The following is a 25391-nucleotide window of genomic DNA, read 5'->3' as shown; positions in this document are numbered from 1 at the left end:
AATCGATAAATGTCCTCATAAATAAGTCGCTCCTGGTAGGTGGAGCCGCTCACGTGTGTGCGTTTGATTAATGTCATCTAACCGGGTGAATGTTGCCAAGGATCCCAGCCCTCAATATCCTGTCAATCAACCTAGAATTCAACCCAATGAGGAAACAGTTCGTATTGTAGGTTTCCTTGGAACTGAATCTGGATATGTTATTGCTGTTGTGTCAAGCACGCTTTTCCATGTTTTTCTTTAATCCACGACTCTCAGACTCATCCCACTCACTGCACCTGTGTTAGCTGTGTGTAGAATGTCCTGGTGTTGGCCAAATTGCCTCGGCTAATGCCAATTTAATGACTTGCTTTTTGCCTGATTAATCAGGGGACGGCTTGAACGCTGGCCATGCCATCACTTTTTATGTAATCAACTAAGGCGCAACATTCGTTCCACCCTGCAACACTGTACACTTTCCCAGCAATTAAATGCCGACCGGGTCTATAAACAGATCTCACTGTCAGTGTCTGTTGCAGCATTCTTGGGATGTTTGTTGTTCGGGCGCACTTAATGCCAAGTGGAATGAACTTGATGAGCAGCAGTTGCCACTGTTAGTGGCCCACAAAGGCATCTCCTCCGATGGCAGCTGGTTGTGCGGCAATTGAACCCGACTGCTGGGCTGTTGGACTGTTACTCTGCTGGGTGTAGGGTCCTCATAAACATGGCTGAAATACAAAACATGCAATCTGCCGACTCAACAACTTGAACTTGTCGCGTCCACTGAACAAAACTTTTGATGAACTTTCTGTTTCATAATTGTAATCATGGTTTAATGCACCCCAGATAAGTTTAAAGTTTCATTATTTGAACTATGATGAAATTCCATGGGATTGTAAGGGGAGTTTGTCAATGCATCACATCTCAGGTCTCCCAAAAATGAAAGAGTAAATTATGAAGGTGATTTTGAGCTAAAAGAGGAAGGCAAAAACTTGCTTTTTAGCAAAGCCATTAAATTACAACCCATTATTGGTATAGTATAAGTTTAGTTATAAATTTTAATTTGCTTAATAAGTGTTTCTACGGGAAAGAAATAAAACAATATAAAAACATTAACTAAACGTTTTATATACTAAATAAATATAATTTACATACTTATACAAATAACAATCTAGACCGATTTATTGATTTTCAATGACACATTAAATGAACAAAATGTTAGACTTTATGGCACCATTCAAAATGGCTAAAGCTTTATTAAGTGTTTAATAAAAGATTATCTTGGAATTCAATCTGTTAAGTCTTAAAAAATCTAACACATCTGCCAATCTCAAAACCGATCAGTGAAACTCCCTATGCTAATGGCTAGCCCCACAATCAATTTCTTCCATTTTCAATTAGCATTTCCCATCAATCTGGCTGGCAATCAACCAACTCGAGATGGCAGAGGCTATACTTTTAAAAATACGTTTGCCAAGCGATATAGTGTGTGATAGGCAAGTGCAGTTCATGTGCAGTTCCACTGACGAATGCCGGAAAACCGGAGCGCCGGAGAGCTGCTCCGTACAAATACACTTTTCGGCCAGAGAACACACGGAATAAACGCTCGCGGCGTGTGACCAGTGACAAAAAACAACACGGTCCAAAAGTGAAACCTACCGAAAAGCTTTCCGAGATGGCATACTGTGCGCAGGTTTAGTCGGCATTAGTCGCGCGCGGTACGGCACGGCAAACGATCCACGATCGACGACAAAATCGACACTAAAAACTAAAAACACAAATAACAAAACCACAGCGACGACGCATGGACGGATCTGCGGATTCCGTGCGCGATTTTCATTCACTTTTCACTAGCCAACTTCTCGCTCAGTTCTCGAATGCTAATGCTACGTACATATAGCACATATAGATATTACTAACCCGAACAGTAATAAACGAGCCGACCGGCCAGCGGTTTCCCAACTGCCCAGCGGTTCGGCAGTCCAGCGGCGGCAGTTAGAAGGAGAACTCATCATTATCCGTACCAATCGTTAGACCCAACTTCACTGTCACGTAATGCCCATTCAATTGAGTTTCATAGTTAAGTTTTTGGAATACAATCGGACTGAGGAAAAGCGTTGTCGCCGTTTCTCGTGATTTTATTTGCAAGTAAGGAATATGAAAAGTGGCCGAGTGTGGGTTAAATTAAATCACCGCATTATAAATAACTTGGGAAAAATTTTAAATCTAAAATATATTCTCGCCAGATAGGTATATATATATATGTACATATACGAGTGTATCTGCATACGCGCCAAGTAATCGAAGCGACAAAAAATACGCAAAGTTCGAAAAAACGCGACAAAGTTTGTGCGGGACTGTGTGTGTTTGGCAAATGTCACTTGTGTGTGCGTCACCGAAGATAAACCACGAGCACATAAAAAAACACACACACTCGGTCCATCCGACATAAAAGTATATATTATTCTATTTACGCGCGTGTCTTGTAGCCAAAAAGTAAATCTCAACCAGCGGCAGCCACAAAATGGAGTCGAAACGCTCGAAAAAAGGACGCAAATCTCGGCCAGCTCAGGATGAGAATCCTCACCAGCAGCAGCAGCAGCATCAGCAGCAGCATCATCATCCCTGGGACGAAGGTAGGCTCATCAAGTACCAAATGGATGCATGCCCACATCGCAATGCCCCACAAATTAGCCGCGAATTACGCATACGCCGCGTGGGCGCTGTAATGACAGTCGTTGACGAATATAGAACAAGTCGTATTCTGTGGGGCTGGTTGAACTACATACACATGTGCAGGGGACTAAGAACATTACTTATGATTGCCTGCCAAGTTGAACGGCGGTCAAAAACCATGACAAGTTCTCTGTTTTGGCGCCGCAGCGGGTAAGCGGTTCCCCAATTATAGTATACCTTCGTATAGTATGCACAAGCCGACTCCAAAGTTCCCAGGCCCCTGCCTAGACCCAGTCCAACGGAAATCGGCAATCAAATGCAATGGCCCACTAATATCACACAATTGTCTGGCCATTGGGGTAGTACTAAAGCACTGGGTAGATCAATTTAATATGCAGAACGCCGCGAAATCAGTGAACTTGGGGGTTACCATTTAAGTGGCTGATTGAATTTGCCTTCTTTTAAGACTTTTAAGCACTTTGTGTGTGTCAAATTAGATTGGTGTACATTAGCAATTAGACTGCTTTAAGCGTTTGAATTTTTAAAACATAAATAAGTAGCCCATTGAAGGCACTTTTAGACGACATTAAATGTATAGCTGTCCTAAAAGTTTTTTTAAGTTTACTAGTTTAAGGAATAGCTTTATTAGCTTATAATTCTTATTCTTAAAAATATCTCAATCATTTTTTTCCATGACCAACATAAAGTTTGCCCTTCATTTCTGAAACAACTTTTCCTGAACAACAAAAACCATTATTTAAAAAGCTTTGAGAATTTTGAATAGTTTTTCTATTTCGAAACCTTCAGCTCTTTTATTTTAGTTTCATTCTTAGTCATTCTTGACCTTCGCTAGGGCATAGGAAATTCTGCATTGGGAAAACCGAAATTTTCTTACAAGTTAACTTATGGATTTGGAAATCTTGTGAATTGCCTGGCATTCAAATAAACAGACCAGACGAACCTAGACGAGACCCATCAACTTGGCTAGCGGCATCTTCCACAATGGGCGTGGATCTGGCTATGTGAATTGCCAAACCGGTTGTGTATCCAAATGAAGCTGGGGCTTTTGTGGAGTACCGCTAGCCGTTGCATCGATCATGATTAAAATAAACCATAGAACGAACGTGATCTACGGCCACTTTTATGACTGATGAAAGTGAAAAACAAGCGCAACAAAATTTCGTGCCTATTTCCCAACAATAAAAGCTAGACAAAAAACCGTTTGTGTTCCCGTTCCCAGACGGCCTAACAAAAGAGCAGGGTTCTAATCTCCGGGGAATGCATAGAACGCAGTGATTGCCACTTGGCGGAAATTTATATAGGCAATTAAAACAGCAAAGAGGCCAAGTTCAAGTCCCCTTGCAGCAGTGAGTTCTGCACACTGGGCTCAGGGCACGTAGACCGTTCTTCAAACGTCACATGGGTCATATGATGGGGCACTAAACATATGGTTTCGTTATCTTATCGACGGTTTGGAAACAATTGGTGTAGCGACTTTATCTATTTAACAACCCCGCTGATAAGTAAAAGATCTGTTGTATAATTCTGCGTTGTTATTTATGACGCTGAGACCTTTGCTCTTTAAGTTTATTGGGAAACTACCTATACAATGCCTTAACAGTACTAAATAAACATTTATACAATAGGTAAAATTTAATACATTTTATTAATTTAATAGTTAAAAGGCTTTCAATCGCACTTGTCTTAAAATAAGTAATATAAAAAATTACCTAAGCTATCTTGACAATGGGTTCCTGCATTAATATACGGCTCTAGACATCAGTCAATTGTGAAGTCAGCTGCTATTCATAGCAGGTACATTTATGATTATTATATTATGAACCATAAATCAATAAGCTCCTCAAGCTCGCTTCAATTTGATATTGCAGCTATTTATTGACAAATCATGCAGTGGAGAAACCAGGGGTAAATTCCTGTTAGCCAACATGTGCTAAAATGTTCAACCTAAAATGCCGGTAAAAACTTCTCATAACCATAATCCATGGAACATTTCGCCCGTTGATTAGCATGGCGAAGAGAACCGATGATTCAGACTAGGTGAAAATTGCTGGTAATTGGCAGGGGAACTGGTCTCTGATCAGTTGGATGAGGCTGCCAAAAAAAGAAAAAATAGCTCGGCTAATGGTGGTTTGATTGATTTCCAATTAGCAGCAAATCGCATCCCATCACATGACCAGCGAACTAACATCGAATTGTAAAACAAACTTTGACCTAATTGCAGGCCTTCCAGCATCGAGTCCCCATTCAAATAGAGCAATTCCCAGCACGGGCACAGCACTGACCCGATTTCTGACCTGTATGGCACCAGTGATTGGTAAAGAATTGTCCCTTTTTGGTCTTATGCTGTTCCGCCATGTTCATTCACAAAGAGATCAAGAGATTTTCTCTGGCAACATGTTGCCACTATTGTTTACATTGTGTCGGGTCTCCCGATGGTCTGCATCTCATTCCCATCGGCATCAGAGTTTTATGTGGTTCGAGGCTCATCGGAATCGTTCACTCATTCTTGTCCGTACTTTCATTATTTATGAGTGGTGCTCGTGTTTGTGTTGTGGCAAAAGTTTTTAACTTTTGCTTTTGATTTAAGTACTCAGTTTGTGCCGTCGTTTCTTTAACCCATCCAACTGTCTGTCATGTGGGCTACCTATACGTATACGTTATATTCTCCGCCTGTTTGATTTGATTGAATTTCTGCTCTATCGCTTTCGTTTCGTATCGTTTCGTTGTGTTCATTCCGTTGACGTCGTCTTCGTTTTGTTGTCGCCCGCCGTCGGTTTATTTTTATTTTCAGTTTGGAACTAATCGTCAATATGAAGGAAAGCCAAAATGTATGTATATGCCAGAGTTCTTCCTGAACTATTTTTATAGGTACATAAATAATTCAATATCTGACCAGTCAAGGTCGAAAACCGAAAGCTTCTGCGTGGGCCGTTGGCCTGGGCATTAAAGTGCAATAAAAATATGGAAAATTGCTGGGTCCAACTATGAGTGGAAATCAATTAAGCTGGGCAATTTCCAATACAGTTCTGCCGATTTGCTTTGGTTGGTAATAATTAAGTCGTGCAATGAACTCGCAATGCTGCAATTGTGTCACCAGAATTTATTTTCACAGCAAGCAAAAAAAAAACACAACAAAAATTTAGCCGGGACGGCGACCTCAATCCAAATAACGCATACGCAATGGGTGCCAGATTCTCATCCACACCGCTCATTCATTAGAATATGCTCTGCGGTAGCCAGACACATATCTTCCAAGCGACTTCCAACCGAACATCAGGAAGGAAATATCTAATGTTTTATCAAAAATTTTGAAACACAAAAAATTATTCATTGTCTGAAAATTAAAAATAAAATTATAAATTTATTTTAGTGCTTACTTTTTACTTTCCCCAAAAACCTCTCAGACCCACATAAATATAAATCATGTTTACATTTTAAAAGCATTTTGTACTTCTCAAGATTTCAATTATTTGAATATTTTCTTAAACCACCTAATATAAAAAAGTTTACCTGGTCATAATTATAAGACTTTGACATTATTTAGAAGGCTCCAACTCTTTAAAGCAAAGGGTAAAGTAAGAAATTAAAAAAGATCGGTAAACGAAATTAAAAAAAAGAAATTAAATTACAATTATTGTTAGTATTAAACTAAACAATAATTTTCAGAATTTTAAAGAGACTTTCGCAACACGTTTTGTACGGACAAGAGATGGAGGATAGGGGAGACTAATTAATGGATTTGCCAAGTGCTCTGGCTAGGACCAATTCAAAACCACTCATTAATAACTTGGCATGCCGTGGCGGCCCTTGAGTGCGTTACGCTTAAATGATTCTAAATATAGTGGAGAGCGCCCGGTCGCAATGGCGACCTTGAGCGCTTGACGTCGCCAAATTCGCATGCAACCAGTGGCGAAAGTGCAACACGCTGGTGGCTCCCATGGAGGAGGTGGAGGAGGAGGTGGATGAAATGGTGTCCCCCTGTCTTTTCTCTCGCATTTCAATCAGCATTTCACGTTCAGCGATTCGAGAGCAACGTCAAAGCTTCAACGTCAGCGACAAGTTTGCTGCCGGCGACGCTGCCACAAGTTTTGCTAGTTTTGTTTTCAGCGTCAGTTTTTTACTTGCTAGTATTCAAAACGCGATTAGACGTCTAACATGTGAGGCTCAAGCGCCGTCCAGAAACATTAGCTACGTTTTTTTCTTTTCGGTTTTTTTTCTAAATTTTTATTTTGTTTTTACGCAATCTATTTAACTAAGCTACCAATGATACTAACGCAAAGTTCCTACGACTATGGTTTATGTTTTCCTCAGTGTCGCTGGCAATTATGGTGAGTGAGCCGGCAAGCATTTAATTGATTTGCATGTTACGCAATCCGTACGGGACGAGGGTTCAGAGTTCGGTAATAAATTGACAACGGTGTAATGGTAATGGGTGCCTTGGCTCGACTATTTATAGAGTTGATGTATCCACACGCGCATTACGTATACGCAGGGTTCGACGGCAGCGAGTTCTACTCCGACTCTCCTGCCGGATTTCCCACCTCTTTATCTGTCTGCTCACAAATTTGTGTAAAGTTCAGCTGCGACACTGCTCATGAACTTGTCCGTGATTCGGTTTTGTATACGGATTGGATTGATTTCCATTGAAGGCCGCGGAGGAGGCTACTGCTCCCGGAGGCAGTTGTCAATGCTCATTTATGTATGAAAAGTTGATTTTGAGGAAAAGCCTCGAACCGAATTCACTCAACTGCAAACAGAGGCTCTCCATGTAAAGCAAGTCAAGCCAAGGCAGTTACGCTCGAATTGTTATGGTGAATCCATCCACACGTGGATGTTTGAACAAGAGGAAAAGCAAATATGAAATGTGTAAGAGGGGAAATCAGTCCAGGTGATTGAATGTTGTAAGATCAAAAGGTATATTCATGTATTGTAATGCTGAGCATTGTATAGGGCTGAGAAGTATAAGGGTGCGAGATCAAAAAGTAAAAGATATGGAAAAACAGAGAATTTCCAACATTGCGAAACATGTAGTTGTTTACTTAAGAAGACATACATGGGTTAAAAAAAATCTACCTCTAATAGAATTTCTAATTAAATAGGTACTTTAAAAAAAAACTTAAATGTTCAGAAAAAAAAAACGAATTATTAAGAGAAAATATTAAAAAAAAAACTGCAAATGAACAAACAAAAAAAATATATTAGGTAAATAAAGAAAATATCATTGATCAACAAAAAATTAAATAGTAATTTCTAAGTCTTTAATCATTTAAATAAAATATTGAACTTTGGTCAACTTTTTGTCTGAGTTCTTACATCTAAAACTTATTTGTCATCGTTTTCTAATAACTACCTATTTAAGCATATGTCAGGAGTGCATAATTTTTGCCATGATGTCACTCTCAAAAGGAAAACAACTGCGAGAGCCAAGATTCTTACCTCATTTAACCCCATATGGGAAGTGATTAAAGCGATTTGTCATGATATTTCAAATTGAATATAATGAATGAAATTTGCCTTATTTTTGATTGCATTTTTGGCATACCTCATACCCCTGCATAACGATAAAGCCATTCGTTCAACCAAAGGCATAACCAAAAAGGCGTAACGATAGACGAAATTTTGTTTTGTACAAACAATTAAGTTCCGTGGGCTTGTAATTTTTGATGTGATTACGTTAGACCCCAGTACATGCTAATATGTACTGCCGACACATGTGTGTCTATATAGCAACGATAAGCAAACAATAATTGTTGAATGTAAAAACACACAACGAGAATTGGGCGCATGAATGTAAAGCGAAATTTACTTTTGATTTTTGTGGGTTTTTTTTTTGTTTTTTTTTTTTTGGTGGTTCGTTGTTGATTGCTCTAGGTGCTCTTGTTTATCTGCGGTGTGCTAAATTAACGATAATATGTGTGTAAAAACTGCAAATTGTTTACAACTGGTTGTGTGTGCAACTATTTCTCGAACGCGGAGCAAAGAAAAACTAAAACAAAATAATGGCAGAAACCATGAGAGAACGCGAGCGAGGAATAGTAAAATTTGTTAAGCATAAGTATAAGTATTTTGAAAGAAAAACAATTGAGCGCAAAGCGAAGGAAAATTAGTCTCTCAACGGTTTTTTTCGGGGTTCTGTGCTGTGCTTTGCGAAAAATCCGTTTGGACGGGCCAGTTGCCAGTTGCCAGTTGGCCCCGGACAATTTCAATGCACGGCTCGTGTACCCGCGAATTGCGCTGATATCCGAGATATTTGTGAACAAATCAAACCCCGAGAAACCCAACCCCGTTCGATTGATTTTTATTTGCGAAAATAAAAGGCAACCGAAAACGAACAAACCAACGAAAAACGAGAAGCTGAAATCGGCCAGGATTTGAGTTATACTGGTTGATCAATTGTGGTAAAGGAACATATACTTCACATATTTCGCGTTTGCCATTTCGCATTCGACATTTTCGCATTTTGTATTTCGTAATTGCAGCTTTCGATATCGAAACTGAGAATTGTTAAGAGAATGTTTAAATGTCCACCAGCGTATTGTATTGTGTTGTCTCTCGTTTCTCGAGTTGCGACTTATGTAATTATGTCTTGTCTGGTGTCCGCCGTTTGCGCTTATTTTTAGCACCTGTTGCTGGCAGAGTGTAAACACCTCACTTACTCTTTACCCTGTTTGTTTCTCACCCTTTCGGTGCCCCTTGTAGTGTCGCTACCTGGCGCTGGAACTGGCCCCACTGAGCAGCCGACCATACTCCTGATCAACGGCATTGCCAGCGATTCGCAGCTAGAGGAGAAGCAGGTGAAGGCGGCCGCCTTGAAGCTAGCCCTCGACAACAACAACATCGAGGCACCCTTGCCGCACATAGTGCCCACAACGCCCGGCGGCTCCCATCTCCTGGACTTCGAGTCGCATCTCATCGAGAGCATTGCGGACGAGGCCAGTGGCGTGGGCATTCGGGAACTCACACCCTTCGAGCAGGAACTGCAGCAGGGCACCTCCAAAGTGGGCACCGATGACGCGGAGCCAGTGATCGAGGTGGAACCAGCCGGTGCCAAGACCAAACAGCCCGTGGAAACCTCACCGCCCACCCGCCAAATCGCCGAGGTCGACGAGACGGCCACTCCGTCGGAGGAAGTGCGTCGCACCGCCGAGCAGTTGGTGGATGAGATCGAACAGGAGCTGATCCAGGCCCTCAGCCGGGATGTAGACGAGGCACAGCGGGTGCACCAGGATAAGATCCAGCGAGACCGCGACCAGATCACCGCTCTCTCCCAGCAGGTTGAGGTGCAGCTGAACGAGCTGACCGGCATCTTGAAGAACAAGCCCCAGGCGGAGATTGTCTTGGAACTGCCGCCGGAGGAGGAGCAAAAGCCGCCCAAGCCACTAGTGGCCGCTCCCAACGAACTAAAGCTCGTGGAGGTGCCCACGCCGAAGACCGAGGCCGAGGAGCAGGAACGCAAGGAGTTCATCGACTCGCTGCCGCAAATCGAACAGAATCGTCAAACCGGAAGCGGATCCGAGGAGACGGATGCCCAGAAACTCTCGGCGGACTGCAAGCGGGAGTACTACCAGTCCCTGAAGAAGTACCTCCTGCACAGCAGCCAGGAGAAGCCGCCAGTGCCACTACAAACATATCGCTGGGAGGATCTGAAAAGAGCCAAGGAACGGGTAAGTCAAATCTTCAATTTTAATTTTAATTCTGAAGAGCAGCTTTTATATCAATTACATTTCCTCCAGCATCAAGAAACTGAAATAAAATTTTTAATAGTTGCCATAGTTTTCAAATTACTTAATGCACAAAATTTTAAAAAGGCAAAACCAATTTTATAAGTGGAAAAGCTATATTTTATTCTTTAATAGCAAAAAAGCTTTTATTTTCTAAAATATAAAATAAAATTCCAACAATATTTGATAGCCTTTAAAATATTTAAGACTTCTATATGTGGTTATGCCGCCGTGACTTATCCAATGGAAATAATTCAACAAGAATAAAAACAAAAAACCCTTCAGTCAAGTTTACGCGACTATAAGGTACTGTTACTCATCTTATTAATTTCAAATAAGATATGCCCTAGAAAACAATTGGTTTTATAGTGGCGCCATCTGATCCTGATCAAGAAAATATAAATTGATAAAATCTAGTCTGAGAAACACAATATTTCAGATAATGAGAAGCAATGATCTAATTGTAATTTCAGTTTTCAATAGAATGTATGATTTTCTTATTATAATTCTTGTTTTCTTTTTATATAGAGCGTCAGTAGAGGAAATAGGATTACTCACAAAATTTAATTTTAGAAATATTGGTATTAGTAAACTGTAATTTGAGGTTTCGAAACTGATTCTGCATTTGTTTTCTTAAGTAAATAAGCGGCAATCGAAATCAGAACAAAGCATTAGAACATCAATTATGATTTTAATTTATAAAGTTTGGTGCCAAGATTTTAAGATAATTAGGTATTTAGGGAAAGTATTCTTTTGTATTATAGATAGAAATGCATACATAGGTATTTTGTTAGAATACGCCTTCTAAATTCATAATCAAATCCGTGCAAGTATTGTAGATGGAAATACATAGGTATAGATAGTTTATAAGAATATGCCAACTAAATTCCTGATCAAGTTCCAGCAAGTTTTAATAGTTCTCCCTTGTGGTTTGCCATTTACAGGGCGGCTATCCCTGGACACATCTGTACAAACGCCCACTGGGACCCGACGAGCAGCCGGAGATTGTGCTGCTCCTACGGAAGTCCCAGGAACTGCGCTTCAAGTCCGAATCCCCCAAGTCGCTGAAGAAGGTGCGCTACGACGAGCAGGTGCTGGTAAAGGAGACCGAGCGCTACATCCAGGACCTGTCCGAGGACGAGGCGGTAGCCACCACCACCGACGACAGCAGCGAGGAGTCCTCCGACTCGGAAACCGAGTCCGAACGGGAACAGCACAACGAGGACGCTCTAAGCGAGTGCATCTCCTGCGTTTCCGACTCCGTGCTGGCGGTTGGAGGTCACGCACGGCCACGTAAGACGAATCGCCTGGCCCACATCCGAGACCTCATCCGGCGCAGGCGCAGCGGTCGCACCCACGAGGACGCCCAGTCACTGCCCGGCAACTCCGCCAATCCCAGTCGGCAGAGCAGCGTACACGAACTTGCCCCGCCACCGGGATCCCTCATCCCCGGCACCGAAAAGCCTTCGAAGACCAGCAAGCCCAAGCAGGGATTCGACATCATGAAGAAGCTGAAGAGCCTGGCCGAGCGCCAGAAGAAGCGGCTGAACATCAAGAGGATCACCCTGAAAAAGGAGGATAAGATCGTCCTGGGGGAGCAGCAAAAGATCATGAAGCTGAAGGCCTCGCCCAAGTCAGATCGCAGCGAGATTCCGCATTTCATCGAGAAACAGGATTCCGACGACATCCTGGAGCTGGTGGAATACGATGAGTCACCCTGCCGCAAGCGCACCAAGGAGGAGCTGCTGGAGGATCAGCCGAGTGGCAGTGGAAGCGGAAGAGTGCCGGAGCCCGAGGAGATCATCGAGCTGCCGGTGGTCAGGACTGAGACAGAGGCTCCCACTCTGGAAGTCACCCAGCCCGCAGAGGAAAAGCTGGAAAACAAAGAGGAAAAAGACGAAGAAGCTGAGGAGAACCCGCCCAAGAAAACACCTCGCATTCGGCGGGAGCATGTCTACGAAGAGATTGGCCAGGCAGGAGCAGTTCACGAGCAGGTGGAACAGCCCATTCTGGAGCTGGAATCCCTTAAGAAGTCCTTGACGCGTCAGGACAATATGGCCATCGACGAGATCGAGGCGGCCAAGGCAGTGCCGCTGGATCGCATGGGCAGCAGCGAGGAGGAGCAGGTGACCGCCGGAAAGCCCGGCGCCCTGTTCGCTCCTATTTCGTCCATTGACTCCACCTCCTCGGACGAGGAGCGAGCCCGCCTGGCGCAACTTTCGCCCGTGGCCGAGGAGGGTGATGAACCCATGGAGCTCAGTGGCGATCTGCGTCCCTCCCTGAAGAAGGAGGCCTCACCAGCGCCGTCGGACAAGAAGGTGACCTTCTCGCACGTGGAGGACGAAGCGGAACCGCATCGCGAGGATGTGGAGCTGCCCGAGGACGTCCTGGAGGCGGCTACCAATGCGACCAAGTGGAAGAACGAGAGGTAAGTGGGAGGAGAACTCCAATTGTGATACCCCCCAAAAAAAAAGAACACCACTGTTCCCGGCTTGACACTAACACTCAGCACAACCCCAAATCGGCTGCTGTTGCTCTAACCATATTGCAGACGCTCTAACCTAATTGACTTGCTCATGAAATTGTTACTAACCTTGTTGCCGGGAGCTGGAGGTGGAGCTGCGGGCGGAGGCAGAGGGCGCCGCCGGCTCACCAAGCACCACCGTGCACCACGGTACCAAGACTACCACTACACTACCGACACAGACACCCACGGTACACCCACCAACCAACACCCCCCACGCACCTGGCGCCTCCGGGTCAAGCGATCCGCGTCCTGGACGCTCTGCTGCTGCTGCAGTGCCGGCGCCACCAACAAGTTTTGGTAGCGGGCTCAAGCCGAAAGGTGGCCTGAAATGATTTAGACCTAAGGTAAGACCCCAAGTGGAGTACAGTAAATATCGGATTAACAGACACTTCGGTTAGGCGTCGGAAATTGCATTTGAAGTAGCATTTAATGTGCATTTTGACACGGTCTAAACGTATCACAATCAAGTGTGAAGAAAAGTATGTTCACTTAAACATATTGCTTAACTGCCTGAAAAACAGTAACTTTGCCTTATTCTTGTTTCAAGAACAAGAATTAAATTGCTTAAAAATATAGCTACACAGAAAAAAGTGATGACAAAAGATACAATGTAATCCTCAATTTCCTCTTAATATCGTAATTTACTTTTTTATATCAATGTGGTGAAAACTATGTTTTTTATCTTTGCTGTGGATATTATTTTTTTATAGAAGATTGTAACTAAGTATATATTTTCTTCCTCCTATATGTTCTTTGCCGATTATTCAAGCAGAGTTACAGCTATAAATCAAAAAAATTTTTTTTTTTTTTTGGAGCTTGGCCAATTGGTTGTAAAACTTGTATTTCAATTTTAAAGCTTTAAAGTTTCTTTTAACCGATAACTACTGTACCCCACTGCACTTTCCTCACCAAAACGTGTGCGTCCTTTCACTCCCTACATCGGTGATGGTTTAATAAATATGAAAATATGTAAAAACATATTTAAATGTGTGGGGATTTGGGTTAATGGATTTACGATAAAAGCGGAACGGGGTGGTATAAGCAGGAACCCTTGACTTCGTGATCATATAAGCACTACTCCCAAAGGTCACGCCACGTCCGCTTCCTTAGGACAAATTCCAAGAAGTAATTACATGGATAAGTGGGCGACAAACGACGCGTGTCAAGCTAAAGTCAAACGACAAATTGAAGAGTATATTTAGCGTTCTAAAGGTCGAAGAATGACAAGAAGATTTCCGGCAGGCGTACCAAAAGGCCCCCAAAAATAGAACGATAAAGTGCAGGCCGAGCGACTAATTGTTACTCCTCCTTGTTCATCTCACCATTAATTTACGCCCCACCACCCCACTCACCACAAAAACACACCACGATCGTAATTATGAGCAGACAAGTAGCTGTGTCGCCACACTCATACAGAAACGCGCCTAATCCGTGTCGCTTCTACATAAAGGCATACATACATACATATGTGTGTTTTTGCTAATTTTAAAGAAAAACATTTTCATCTTTCGAACAAGAAATTCGGTTGAACAATTGTGTCGCACAAATGGCGAAAAGCTCTCCCATTCCTCAGTCCTGGCCGAAAATCGCAACGATGTAGACGCGCTCGCGCATTGACAATCACACCACACACATACACATAACGGGACCAAAAACACCAGCTCAAATGCGAGCGACAGGGACATCAACATAGTGTGATTTCAAAGCCCGGTATCGATAATCGATTATTAACCACTTAATTCGAAAGATTGCAACACAACCAGAGCGAAATTCTTAGGTGCCCCGCAAGAATTTCGAATTCGGGGCAGAAAATAAATTCAATGTCTACACTGGTGGTGCTTAAAAATAGCCACCGACGACGACGACCGCACAGCGAAAACGAACAAAAGCACAGAGATTGGCAATAAACGGAGGAGGAGTCGAGGAGGAGAAGAGGAGAAGGAATTACGTCCGGGGACAAGTGAACAAGTAATAGTTGGTGGTCATGATGAACTCTCGCCGATCGGCCTCCGTGGGCGCCCTGCCCGCCGAGAAGCGTCACTTTGTGTCTCGCCAGGAGAGTGCCAGTGGCGCCTCCTTGGACGTCCGATGTGCCTGCCAGTACTTCATGTGTGAATCCTTACTTCCCGAGCGAGTAAATCCCGTGGACTCGCGTCCGGGCTCCCGCTTGAGTGGCCATGCCGAGGAGCAGTTCCCCCCCGCCCATCTCAATCTGCTGCGCGATGATCTGTCCGCGCACAGCTTCGAGGTGGTGAGTCATGCGGATGTGGCCGCACCCTCGGTGGACCTCAGCTTCATGGAACGCTATCCGGAGCTGGAGCAGACAGCCCGTTCGCGGGGATTGGTGGTGCGCAGCATCTCAGATGCCACAGAGCCGGATCAGTACTCTGCCCCCCATCAGGGGGTAGGGGGACCCTTCGTGGGGGGAAGAAGGCGACAGTTGTCCATGGGTGGCTTATCCTCGGGCAGCATGGGTCGTTTTCCCGACACCCTGTCGATGAGAAGTGGTCCCTCCCTGCGCCGCATCTCGGCCGGAAACTCCAAGACGGACTTGTACTGTGCGGACATCAATATACCCAAAGGAGCACCAACGGGAGGACGTCGCTCGGCCAGCACCAGTCGCAGGGCGTCCAATGCCGATCTTTTCCAGGCCAGCATAGTGCCGGGATCGCTGCAGCCGCCGCAACTCAACCTTATACCAGCCACAGCTAGTCCGGCACTGATGGACCAACCACCTCTCTTCCCGTCGCACCAAGCCTCGCCAGCTCCCTCGCAGCAGGACTTCCGGATTGCCAAGCCACCACTTTCAACGGATTACATGCGTCCCAGCGCTGCCAATAAGGAGAACCAGCTGCCGGGAGATATGTTGCCCCAGAATCGGCCCATTGATGTGTCCCGCTTTGGAGGCGACGCAGTGCGTCCCTCCTTCCTGGTCGAGTCTGATTTCCAGCAGCTGCAAAGTCCCTATCAGCCCACAGTCACACCCATAGATCCTCTAGCCCAAACTGTGGCGGAGTTGGAGCATATCGCCCAGGAGCACAGCATCGTGCGCATCCGGGACAATATCCAAGCGGAGACCAGGCGGCCGCCATCTATTGGCGGTGATCTCAGTGCAGCACCCCTGAAAGTGGGTGAGCTGACCAAGATCGAGATCATCCATGACATACCAGTGGTGGATATAGATCAATTGGTACGGGACGAGGAGGAAAGGGCGGCGGAGCATCGCAGCCGGAGTCCCAGACCCTCGCCCAGACGGCCCAAGTCCCCGCCCGTGATGGCCACTCTGCAACTGCCCTCCAGTCGAACCACAAGTCCATCGCCAGCGGATCAATCGATGCCGATGCCTCAAACTGGCCAGCAAATCCTCAAGCGCCAGCACACGCGGGAGGGGCAACTCTCGCCGCAGAGGCAACTCTCTCCTCAAAGACAACTCTCTCCGGACAGGGCCACCATGTGGTCACCGCAGCAACAAAACGTGGCTGGGTCATCCTATCCCACGCCCACTGCCATCAGTCTGCAGGATGCCTCGCCAGAGGTCAAGACTTCCTACACCTCGCGATTCAAATCGATGTTTGGCGCCAAGGAGCCTCGCCAGAAGTCACCATCTCCCGGTCCGCAGCGTTCCCGCACCCCAAGTCCCCAGCTGGGAAGGCAGGAGAAGTCCCCATCGCCGGTGAAGCTGCTTTCCGTTTTCTCGCGTGGGAAACCGCAGGCCATGACCGTGGTGACCACCTCGACGGCGGCGGTTAAGGGCAAAGAAGCAGAGCCACTGGCGGTCCGGGTGACGGAGACCTTCTCCCTGAAAGTGGACGACATGGATCAGTACTGTGCCCGGCCAACTAAGCCGCCGGCTCCGCCACCGAATGCGCAGACCATGTACAGCAGTCGCGAGGATTTCGCCGCTTCGGAAAGGGCATCGGTGGACATAAGTGAGGCCTTCGCACCCGTGGTGGTGTCCTCTGTTCCTCGCGGAGGAAGCGTGAGTGGGGGCAGCTTTATGGCCGGCAACAGGAACCTCTACTCCAGCGAGATCGAGATGACGGACCCGGGTTCGCATGGCCACCACATGGGTGACTCGGCCAGCCGGGATGTGTCCCTCGGAGGCAGTCGACCCCTCATCTCGGTGCCCATTCAGATATCCGGAAGCGGCAGTCACGTCTACCGACCCCTGCACCAGCGGGCTCCCTCCGAGCAGCGCGGCTTCGGGGGGCTGGGGGTGCAGCGGAAGACCTCGTTCCGGGAGCCACGCACCCAGTCGCACGACCGCAACTCCCATTTGGGCCGATCCCAGGAGCAGCTCTACGGGGCCGCTCGCATGACAAAGACGGTTAGTTTCCATTTTGACGAACGCAAATCGCGCCTCGCGGATTTCGAGTCCAACTCGCCCCTGACCCAAAAGCAATTAGACCACAGAGACTTCCTCGAACGGACCTATTTCTCTCGGTAAGCCATCGCCACCTTCGCTGTCCCCGATCCCGAGCCCCCGACCTCGACACTCAAGCAGCAGGCCTTCTCTAACCAACCGCTTTTACACCACACACGTTCCATGTTTAAGATCTCTGTCCTAGATCGCTTAAGCTAATCCTTTAAACTCTATTTTTTCTGTTTTTCAGTGATCATGAATACGAGCCCGTGGGCGTGACGCTGGCGCACGAATCCTCGCCAGCACTTGGCCAGGCCGAACTGCATGTGCCCATGGACATCGATTTGCCGCTCAGTTCGGCTGGAACAACGCCACGCACCGAATCGCGCACCGACTACGAAATCCACACCAGCCAGGTGGACTCCAGTGCCCTAGAGGAGCTGCCCCTGCAGCCGGAGAACCGTCGCAAGGGCTTCATGGCCTCGGCCCAGGATCGCACCAAGAAGATGCAGGATGGCCTTCGTCAGCAGGCCGGCAAGCTGCGCACCCGGCTCCAGACCAAGCCAAAGCCCAAGCCCGTTTCCGGCAGTCCCAAGGCCAAGGCCAAGGAACGACGTCGCTTCAAGGCGCCCGAGTTCTCCAAGATCAAGATGCCCGAGATCAAGCGACCGGACATGTCCAAGCTGAAGGAACTGAAGCGACCCGAGTTCACCAAGTTCAGCAAACCGGACATGTCGAAGTTCAAGTTGCCGGATAAGTTATCCACTTTGAAACTGCGACGCAGCAAGAGTTTCAAGGAGAACGAAGGGGAGCTGGGATCGGAGGAGACGCCGGAGAGCACCGGAGCCACTGCATCGCCCACCCAATCGCAGCCGACGCCCAAGAAGAAGTTCGAGTTCAACTTTGGCACCTATCCGCGAGCCTTCCGCAAGAAGAAGCCAGCAGAGGAGCCGGCTCCAGTGGCCATGGAGTCCTCGTTGGGCACAGAAGGTTTGAGTGTGATTCCCAGCACGGAGACGCAACCATCGCAGACATCGACCAGTTCCCCCCAAGGTGATCGTGGACCAGGACCCGTGCGCTCCCGCTGGGCGGACAAGTTCTCCGATGTGAGCTACAACGACAGTGAGGGATCGCGATACCGGCGCTATGGCAGCGAGCTGGAGAGCTTCGACCGGGAGTCCTCGCTGGAGCGCCGCATGAAGGAGGACCTCGAGGGCACCGAGGACACGGCCAGCGAGGCGCAGCCCCAGAAGGAGATGGGCATCCTGGGCGTGGTGGCCGACAGCAAGCAGTTTGCGGAGTTCGATGAGGAAAACCGTGCCATCCACGAGATCTCGAGCAAGCGGTCGCGGGAGTTCAAGCGCCGGCCCATGGTTCACCAGGACTCGGATCTGCGCTCTGAGGACAGCAGGGATGCCGAGGGCTGGACGGAGAAGGACATCCAGAAGAACAAGCTGCTGAGGAAGGCCGAACTGGAGGCGGAGGCTGGCTTCTACAAGTTCCACGACCTACAGGACGCCCAATCCACGGCCAGCTCGGGCAAGAAGGTGGTCATGGAGCCCATCGACGATGACGAGTTCTTCCTGCGCAAGCGCGGCATTTCCGAGGACAACATCCAGCTGCGTCAGTACATCAGCGAGGCCATTCGCGAGGGCTACGACATGCCCAATGCCCTGAAGCACGTCGGCTACTCCGCGGAGAAGGTGTCCACGGAGTACGGCGACTATGATGTGCCGCCGGCCAAGCCACGGCGCCTGCACCGCAACTACCAGCCGGACTTCGACTCGCAGGAGTTCCAGCGCAGCGACTACGGCGACGATCTGTCCATGTCGCAGAACGGCAGTGAGTTCACCCCTAAGCGACCACTGCGCAAGGCGCGCAGTCGCAGCAAGTACTCCATCGAGGGCAGCCAGGACATCCCTCAGGATGGCGGCAGCAGCATTCAGTACTTTGACGACGACGAGGAGTACCTTCGACCCCCGGCGAGGGATCAGCCGGCCACGGAGTCCGAGCAGGCACTCAACAACCTAGATTTCGGCGGCAAGGCAGCGGCGATGATGCAGGAGGAGCTGGAGCTGCAGCTGGAGCAGCAGCAGGAGCAGGAGCGACAGAAGCCCCGTCCGCAGGCACCGAGGCGTCAGAAGAAACGCACAAGGGACGACGCATCCGTCGACAAGGATGCGGACTCCTTCATCAACGGCTTCGGTGGTAGATCAGTATCGAACACCTTTTTGCAGCCACACGAAGATGTGAGTATAAAACGAGGGTATCTTGTAACGAAATATTTTTATTTACGGATCTTAAAATATTAGTCTCCCAAAATGAATTCCGATTCTTGTTCTTAATTTTTACTTTTCACATTTGGTCTTGTATTTTCAAGCCATTATTACCATTAATGCTTTTGCTACCTATAATTGCTAATAAACTGTATTAGCCATGGCCCTACATATAAATTTAAAAAAAAGCAAACATTCCGTTGACAGATTTTCCTATTTGAAGCGCTAGAAGCTATATATTTACAGTCCAATTTAATTAAATTTTTTTCTTTGTTTTTTTAATTTGAATTTTACAAGGACTACTTTTTTGTTAGGAAGGACAACTTTTTTGTTAAGCAACGATTAAAGACAGTTGATTGAAACTGCTTAATAAACCCCTATTTTCCGTTTCCAGGTAATTGTTTATCGCACTGAGCACGAATATCGTCACATACCGCTAGCCACGCCGGATAGATTTACGGACGGAGCCTCGGCCCGCACACAGCGCTCCGAGGATGACCGCACGTCGCGCGGTGCCGACTCCCTGATCCTGGACGGGCACATTAAGGCCAGGCCGGAGGCCGAGGACAACGAGGATGTGGGGCCGCGGACGAGGAGCGATGAGAAGTTCGTGATCGACATGCTGGAGAGCGATGGGTAAGTACACCATGCACCATGTCTGCCAGCTGGAGAGTTTGCCAGGAGTTGCTTTTTTGCCCGCTTCCAGCTACGCGGTGGTCCGCAAGGAGCCGCTCCCGAAGCCCACGCCACCTGCCCGCCGGAAGAAGTTCACCCGGTCGCCGGGCGAGCGGTTCGCCACGCTGCCCAGCATCCGCGGCTCGCGGGGATCGCCGCCACCGGCTCGACCACCGCCGCCGCAGCAGTACGTGCCCACGGAGGACTCGCCGCTGGTGCCGCGCCGCAGATCCGCGGCCAGCCTAGACGAGATCCCCCTGATGATCAAGTCGAAGTAAGAGTATAGCCTCTTGAGCTTTGACCTCTAGTTTTTTTTCATGTTGCCGTTAACTTGTTTCGAATGCATTTCTGTTAAGTTTCTATTCTATTAATATTCCTTTGTTGTTAAGCTTTAGGCTAGGCTAGACTAAGGCCACTAATCCGATCCTCCCGAGACACGCACTCCACACACACAATAAAGCAGTCCACCACACAAACAAACACAGCATCTTCTTGCCTTTGGCTTTTGCTCAGTTGCTCCGTTGCGAACCGCAGTCCAAGCCCATGATTCTATTTAATGATCCCACCCTTTTCCCTAGCTACGAGTCACAGAAGCAGCAGCTGCAGCAAGAGCAGCCGAAGGAGGATGACTACGAGGAGCCAGGTGCACTGGAACGCTCCAACCTGCAGTCGGGTGCGGTCATTAACAAGATGAAGTTCCGCCCACTGCCGCCGCCACCGCGTCCTCCGCGCGAGAAGCGCTCCACGCGAGCAGGAAGCCAGACGCTGGACAGCTACGAGGACAGCGAACAGGTGGCCAGCTCCAGCCAGGCGGATAGCTACGACCAGGGTGAGTTCGAGGTGGAGGTGTCCACGCAGACGGATCCGCTGCCCGACGACTTTGTGTGCGAGGAGTTCGAGATAACGGAGGACATGAAGATCATCGAGCCGCGACGCTCCAATGGATCGGGCAACAAGACCCTGGAGGATCTGCTGCGCAGCGTGGAGGCAGCCCAGGAGCAGGACGTCGTGGACGGGGCCCGCGTCCTCACGGAGGACGAGCAGCTGGCCAAGGGGCTGCAGAGGTTCCGCGACGCCAACCAGCGCAGCATGTCGGAGCGATCGAGGGCATCCTCCCAAGCGGATCGCTCCAAGTCGCTGAGTCGTCCGCAGACGCCCTCGTCGGCGGTGATTATCGAGCGGCGGGTGCCCACGCCGAGTCTGACGGCTGGCGAGGATGATGCCGCGGTGCAGGCCTCGCTGATTGTGCGACCCATCAGTGCCGCCGATCTGATTGACGACGATCTGCGGCGCGAGGAGGAGGAGCTGCGTACGCGAGGGCCTGCTCTCGGACAGCTCGGTGCAGAGCAAGTCCGACGTGGAGGATGAGCACGGCGAGGTGGCGTTGAGCGACTATGCCGCCAGTTCGGCGGACCTGGATGCGGCGGTGGAGCGACTGCAGCAGGCGCAGCTTGAGAGTGACTACGAGAGCCGGCTGGAGGATGACGAAGTGGAGCGCACGCTCCGGGACAGCGAGTACGAAGAGGAGAAGAACTCGGAGCAGGAGGAAGAGCAGGAGATAGCCCGACTGGAAAACGAGCTGACAGAGCAGGAACTGGAGGAGGCTCTGGAGAAGGAGCTGCAGGAGGCCATGGAGAAGGAGCTGTCCGATTACCTCCAGAAGGAGCGGGATCACGAGGAACAGGAGCAGGCTTTCTCCGAAGAGGAGTTGGCTGCCTCCGATATCGATTACCACCAGTCTGAAGAGGAACAGGCCACCTCCGAGGTGGAGTACCACCCATCCGAGGATGAGCATCCCTTGTCAGAGAGAGAGCATCCGCTTTCCGAGGAGGAGCACACACTCTCCGACACGGAACAGCCCCAATCAGAGCCAGAAGTCCTGGCCGTGGAGGAGCCCATCCAGAAAACCACCGTTAGCGAACCCACCGAGGCCGAAGTTGAGCTCAAGTTCGTGGCCACGTTACCCACCGAAGAACCCGCCTATGCAGACAAGAAGGATGAGCTGGAGGAGGCACCTCTGCCACCACCACGTCGCAAGTCCACCACCGCCCTGGAACCCATGGCCACAGCCATCCTGACCATTGCCGAGCACTCCAGCCGCGAACTTACGCCCATCCAGACGGTGCAATCCCCGCCAGAACCACAGTTCCCCAATCGCCTGGCCGAATTGGAGGTGGAACGATTGCGGGTCCATGCCCTGCAAGCTGGCCAGATCCAGGTGTCGCAGCTCCATGGCGGTGAGATCAAAGCCGACGATCTGGAGTGCAAGTCCGGACAACTGGTGGTGCAGAACATCGAACTGCCGCCCGGGTTCATCGAGGACATTGTGGAGCGGGTGCGGGAGCAGCGTCCTTCGCTGCTCACCAGCGAAACACAGACCAGCCGGCAGGCTAGCAGCGAACCCGCCTCCTCCGAGAAGGAGCAACCGGTGAAGCCACCACGTCACAGCAAGACCACCGAGCAATCGCCCGCGATCGCCGCCAATCTAGACGAGCAGACCCAGACAGAGGCGGGCCTGCTGCCTCTGCCTCCGCCGCCGGCAGCTTATCCCAGTGTGGAGTACCTCCAGTCACTGGCTCCACTGGCCTTCTTCAATCTACAGCGCAGCGCGGAGGCCGAGCAGGCGGAGGCCTCTTCGGAGCGAGCCGAGCGCAAGGCACCGCACAAATGTCGACGTCGTCATGTCCAGGAGCACATCGAGCCGGAGTCTGGCTCCGAGGCGGAAGAGCAGCTGGTGGAGCGACCACGCTCGCGATCGCGACGCTCGCGCACCCGCAGTGCCACCCAGCCACTGGAGGAGGATTACGACCTGGAGGACCAGCCCAAGACGGTGGTCCAGGCGGGACGGCAGTTCATCTCCGCGTGCAGTCTGGAGCTGGTGAACATCATCAACCAGCTGACGCACTACGTCCGCGGCGAGGCGGTGGAGCCACAGCAGGCGCCACGCAACGTGTCCGCCCTGATGGTGCTCTTCATCCTGATCACGTTCGGAGTGCTGGTCTTCCTGCTCACCGGGCGACAGGTGCACACACACCACTGGGACTACTTTAATCCGCCCGGGAACGAGCACGGACGGCAGACGTGAGGGACTGCGGGGAGTCCACATGCTGGTTTGGCTATCCCTTGGGGCGGTCTTGCATTTTGGAGCATCGAATCTGGCCAAGAAACATGGCCACGGGGTGGAGAAACGAATTTAAACGCGGCCAGGTGTCCGCTCGAAACTTGAAGGCCTTAATGATACTAACGAGAAATTACTTTAGGAAAGGTGCGCCGGATGGGGGCGGAAGTGGGCGAGGCGCGTGCCCGTGCTACTAGTCACACAAAACAATCGAAACCAGAATCCCAGTTCAATCATCCATCATGCAACATGCATCGTCATACACATACCGACATCTAACTTCTACTAACCAGAAATATAAAGGGGAACACATTTTGCAACATTGTCTACCAATCGAGAGATCTATATGAAAACAACGACCATGTATTAACTATGTACTTAACACATGCTATGTATGTACATAGACGTTTTCAGTTTTCAGTTATCCGTTTCATGCGAAGAAGGAGCGAGGACCATTAATCCGATAAACACTACATTTGTTTGCTCATTTTTTCTACCACTTAAGGCAAAGCGAGAGAATCAATTGTTGAACAAATTGTTGTTTAATTTAGACCAAAAAGTAGCAATTAATATACAAAACATACACTCTTTTTCATTGAATTCATTTGAACGTTATTATTTGAAATGCGAGTACTTAGCCAGAAAGTGAACTTATATCTTAAATATATAGAAGCGTATTTTCAATAAAGCAAAATGATATAAAACAAACGCAATTTTGTTTCCATACCAAGGTATAAAGGAGCGGGTAGCTAAGTAAGTCTATAGACAACAGATATATTTGCTTTACAGCAAGAAGTCCTCATCGTATTGAACCATTTCGCGGTGATCCTTGTGACTGCCTTTTTGGGACTTACTGGCGGCTAAAAGGGTATGCCATGTGTTATGTTTGGGCTCAAACTATACGTTTTAAGTACTCACCAATGGATGACCAGACTGCCGACGACGAGGCATCGTTAATGGGCTCAATCTGGGGCTGACGTCTAGCCAGCTGCACCTGCAAATTGATGCCATTCACATTCTTTCCATGCATTTCCGCAATGGCCCGATCGGCGGACTCTGGTTTGGCAAAGGAAACAAAGCCACGACTACAAATATTAACAAGGTATTTAAGATTAGGATGGCAATATGGATGTTAAAAAGAACGGGAAGGCAAAAAGGGCCAGGTATTGTAGAGAAACCGGGGTGCTGCAGAAATCTCTTCCAGTTGAAAGTGTTGAAAGCGGTTTTACCTCTTCTCAATCTCCATGGAAACATTGACAATTGTGCCGTAGTCGTTAAAGGTCTTCTTCAGGAAATCCTCGGTGACCTTGTTGCCGGACACGAATATGGTGTTTCCGGCCCGTGGCTTCTCGGGCTGCGCCGTATCTATCACCACCTTCTCGGGCATGCCGCGCTCCTCGCGATCCCGTTCCGTGGCAAAGTGCTGGTAGAGATTCTGACGGCGCGGCTCCTCCTTAATGATCTCGCTAATGATCGTCTCCTGGGCCACGTCGTTCTGGGTGGAGGAGAAGGGCTGATAGGAGGCGACGCTGGTCTCCGAGGTGGAACGCTTGGCCCGCTCCTGTCCCTTGGGTCGCTTAAAGGAGGTTTGATCCTGTTTGGTTTGCTTTTGGATGGCGGGAATGGCGCCGCTTTTGATCAGTTTCCGGGCCACCTCGCGAGCATCCCGGGCATCAGTGGGACGCTTCAGTGTCAGAGAACTTTCTGGCTCCGGCTTGGGTGCCTTATGCGCCTGCAGGGCCTTTTTCTGAATATTAAAACGCATTTAAGTCGAGAACAACCAATTTTTTGGGGCTTTTTCTCACCTTCTTCTTGAGCTTTTGGTACTTGGCCTGCAGCATCTGCTCCTCTTCAGTCAAATTGCTGGGGAAGTGTATGTAGACCATTTTTGGAAAAGATAACTGTATTTTTTTATTTCTTTTGTTTTTTTGCAACTAGTTGAAAGGTTTGTTTAGCCTCTTGTACTAAATTTTGCGGATTGGTTCGTACATAAATGTTCCTTGTTTATTTTTTTCGCCGCTATGGCTGTTAGAGATGG

At 48.6% G+C, this 25391-nt stretch overlaps 2 protein-coding genes across 2 annotated transcripts; one reads left to right on the top strand and one right to left on the bottom strand.

The window, feature by feature from the left end:
* Window positions 1-1378: 1378 nt before the first annotated feature.
* Window positions 1379-24061, top strand: LOC128258587 (uncharacterized). The gene is given in 10 exon segments (XM_052990290.1): window positions 1379-2124; window positions 2466-2612; window positions 4895-4987; window positions 9373-10337; window positions 11339-12822; window positions 17535-19533; window positions 19955-20196; window positions 20267-20509; window positions 20814-21546; window positions 21548-24061. Coding segments are annotated over 9 exon segments (7644 nt in total). The 5' UTR covers window positions 1379-2124; window positions 2466-2500; the 3' UTR covers window positions 23321-24061.
* LOC128258589 (negative elongation factor E) lies at window positions 23942-25391 on the bottom strand. The gene is made up of 4 exons (XM_052990292.1): window positions 25159-25391; window positions 24583-25100; window positions 24272-24438; window positions 23942-24213 (listed from the first exon to the last, which is right to left on the bottom strand). The coding sequence occupies exons 1-4, from the start codon at window positions 25237-25239 to the stop codon at window positions 24137-24139; spliced, it is 843 nt and encodes a 280-aa protein (XP_052846252.1). The 5' UTR covers window positions 25240-25391; the 3' UTR covers window positions 23942-24136.

Source organism: Drosophila gunungcola, assembly GCF_025200985.1.
Source record: "Drosophila gunungcola strain Sukarami chromosome 3L unlocalized genomic scaffold, Dgunungcola_SK_2 000003F, whole genome shotgun sequence".
Lineage (NCBI taxonomy): Eukaryota > Metazoa > Arthropoda > Insecta > Diptera > Drosophilidae > Drosophila > Drosophila gunungcola.
Note: the sequence above shows the minus strand (reverse complement) of the source record. Positions and strands in the feature narration are given on the sequence as shown.

What these genes read in the sequence shown, in the direction of transcription:
- LOC128258589 (XM_052990292.1), bottom strand. Translation starts at nt 25,239, where the DNA reads ATGGTCTACATACACTTCCCCAGCAATTTGACTGAAGAGGAGCAGATG. An exon ending in ACCAAAAGCTCAAGAAGAAG is followed by an intron (nt 25,101 to 25,158) that starts GTGAGAAAAAGC and finishes TTTAATATTCAG; the next exon opens with AAAAAGGCCCTGCAGGCGCA. An exon ending in GGCAGTCTGGTCATCCATTG is followed by an intron (nt 24,214 to 24,271) that starts GTGAGTACTTAA and finishes ATACCCTTTTAG; the next exon opens with CCGCCAGTAAGTCCCAAAAA.